At 35.4% G+C, this 1173-nt stretch overlaps 1 protein-coding gene across 1 annotated transcript in view; it reads left to right on the top strand.

The window, feature by feature from the left end:
* Positions 1-1173, top strand: part of LOC101848470 (multidrug resistance-associated protein 1) — a gene marked incomplete at its 5' end in the record, with an annotated part of 31121 nt that overhangs the window by 25573 nt on the left and 4375 nt on the right. The window contains 1 exon segment of the mRNA XM_013088611.2: positions 818-976. Within this exon segment, the coding sequence (XP_012944065.1) occupies positions 818-976 (159 nt within the window).

Consider the following 1173-nt stretch of genomic DNA (forward strand, 5'->3'; position numbering starts at 1 on the left):
ACTAAATGAGGAATTACAAACACACAGCACACAAAACTAAATGAGGAATTACAAAAACACAGCACAAAACTAAATGAGGAATTACAAAAACACCCCACAAAACTAAATGAGGAATTACAAACACACAGCACACAAAACTAAATGAGGAATTACAAAAACACAGCACAAAACTAAATGAGGAATTACAAAAACACCCCACAAAACTAAATGAGGAATTACAAACACACAGCACAAAACTAAATGAGGAGTGTAAACACCTGAACAGGAAAATCTCCATCTCAAAAACAGAAGTTGTCAAGGTCAGCAGAAACCCAGGGAAACTCAACATTCTTATTGATGGAACAACGCCAACAAGTAGAGGAATTTGAATATTTGGAAAGCATCTTCACACAAGATGGCCGTATGACGAAAGAAGCAAGCCCACATCCGAAGAACTTAAATTCTAAATGAAATACTGTTGGCAGACGATCAAAGTCTACTGTGCACATAACAATAACACTGAACTGCAGGAACACGCTGACAAACAATCAAGTCTGTAGAAATGTGTGCGAGATGGAATACCTCAGGAAAACATTCACAAGAAGGAGGGATAAAGTGAGAAAAAATAAAAGAGAACAAGTTGGGACAACACCCCGTATGAAATACATTGAAAAAACAACGCATTAAATGGTCTATGTGGGCCAAGGAGAGCAGCCTTACTATTATTTTTATTATTATTATTACTATTACTATTACTATTACTATTATTATTACTATTACTATTACTATTACTATTACTATTACTATTACTATTTTGATTGTTGACTTTTTCTGCCAGATTGGAATTGTGGGCCGTACAGGAGCAGGCAAATCCTCCATGACAGTGGCGCTCTTCCGCCTGATTGAAGCAGCCAGCGGCAGCATCATCATCGACAGCAACACCATCAGTGACATCGGACTGCACGACCTCCGCAGCAAAATCACCATCTTACCTCAAGTAGGTTCTCGGAGAGATTTTTCATAAAACACACCAAAACGGACAGGGAAATTTTTGCTTAGATTTAAAAAAAAGCATCAGAGTTTTAATGTTTTTAGTTTACTGTTATATCAAATTAATGTTGTTATTTTTACTATTATCAAATTGATTTTTATTATCAAATGGATATTATAGTTATTATTGTTGTTGTTATTATT

This window comes from Aplysia californica, unplaced genomic scaffold (genome assembly GCF_000002075.1).
Source record: "Aplysia californica isolate F4 #8 unplaced genomic scaffold, AplCal3.0 scaffold00776, whole genome shotgun sequence".
In the NCBI taxonomy this organism is placed as follows: Eukaryota; Metazoa; Mollusca; class Gastropoda; order Aplysiida; family Aplysiidae; genus Aplysia; species Aplysia californica.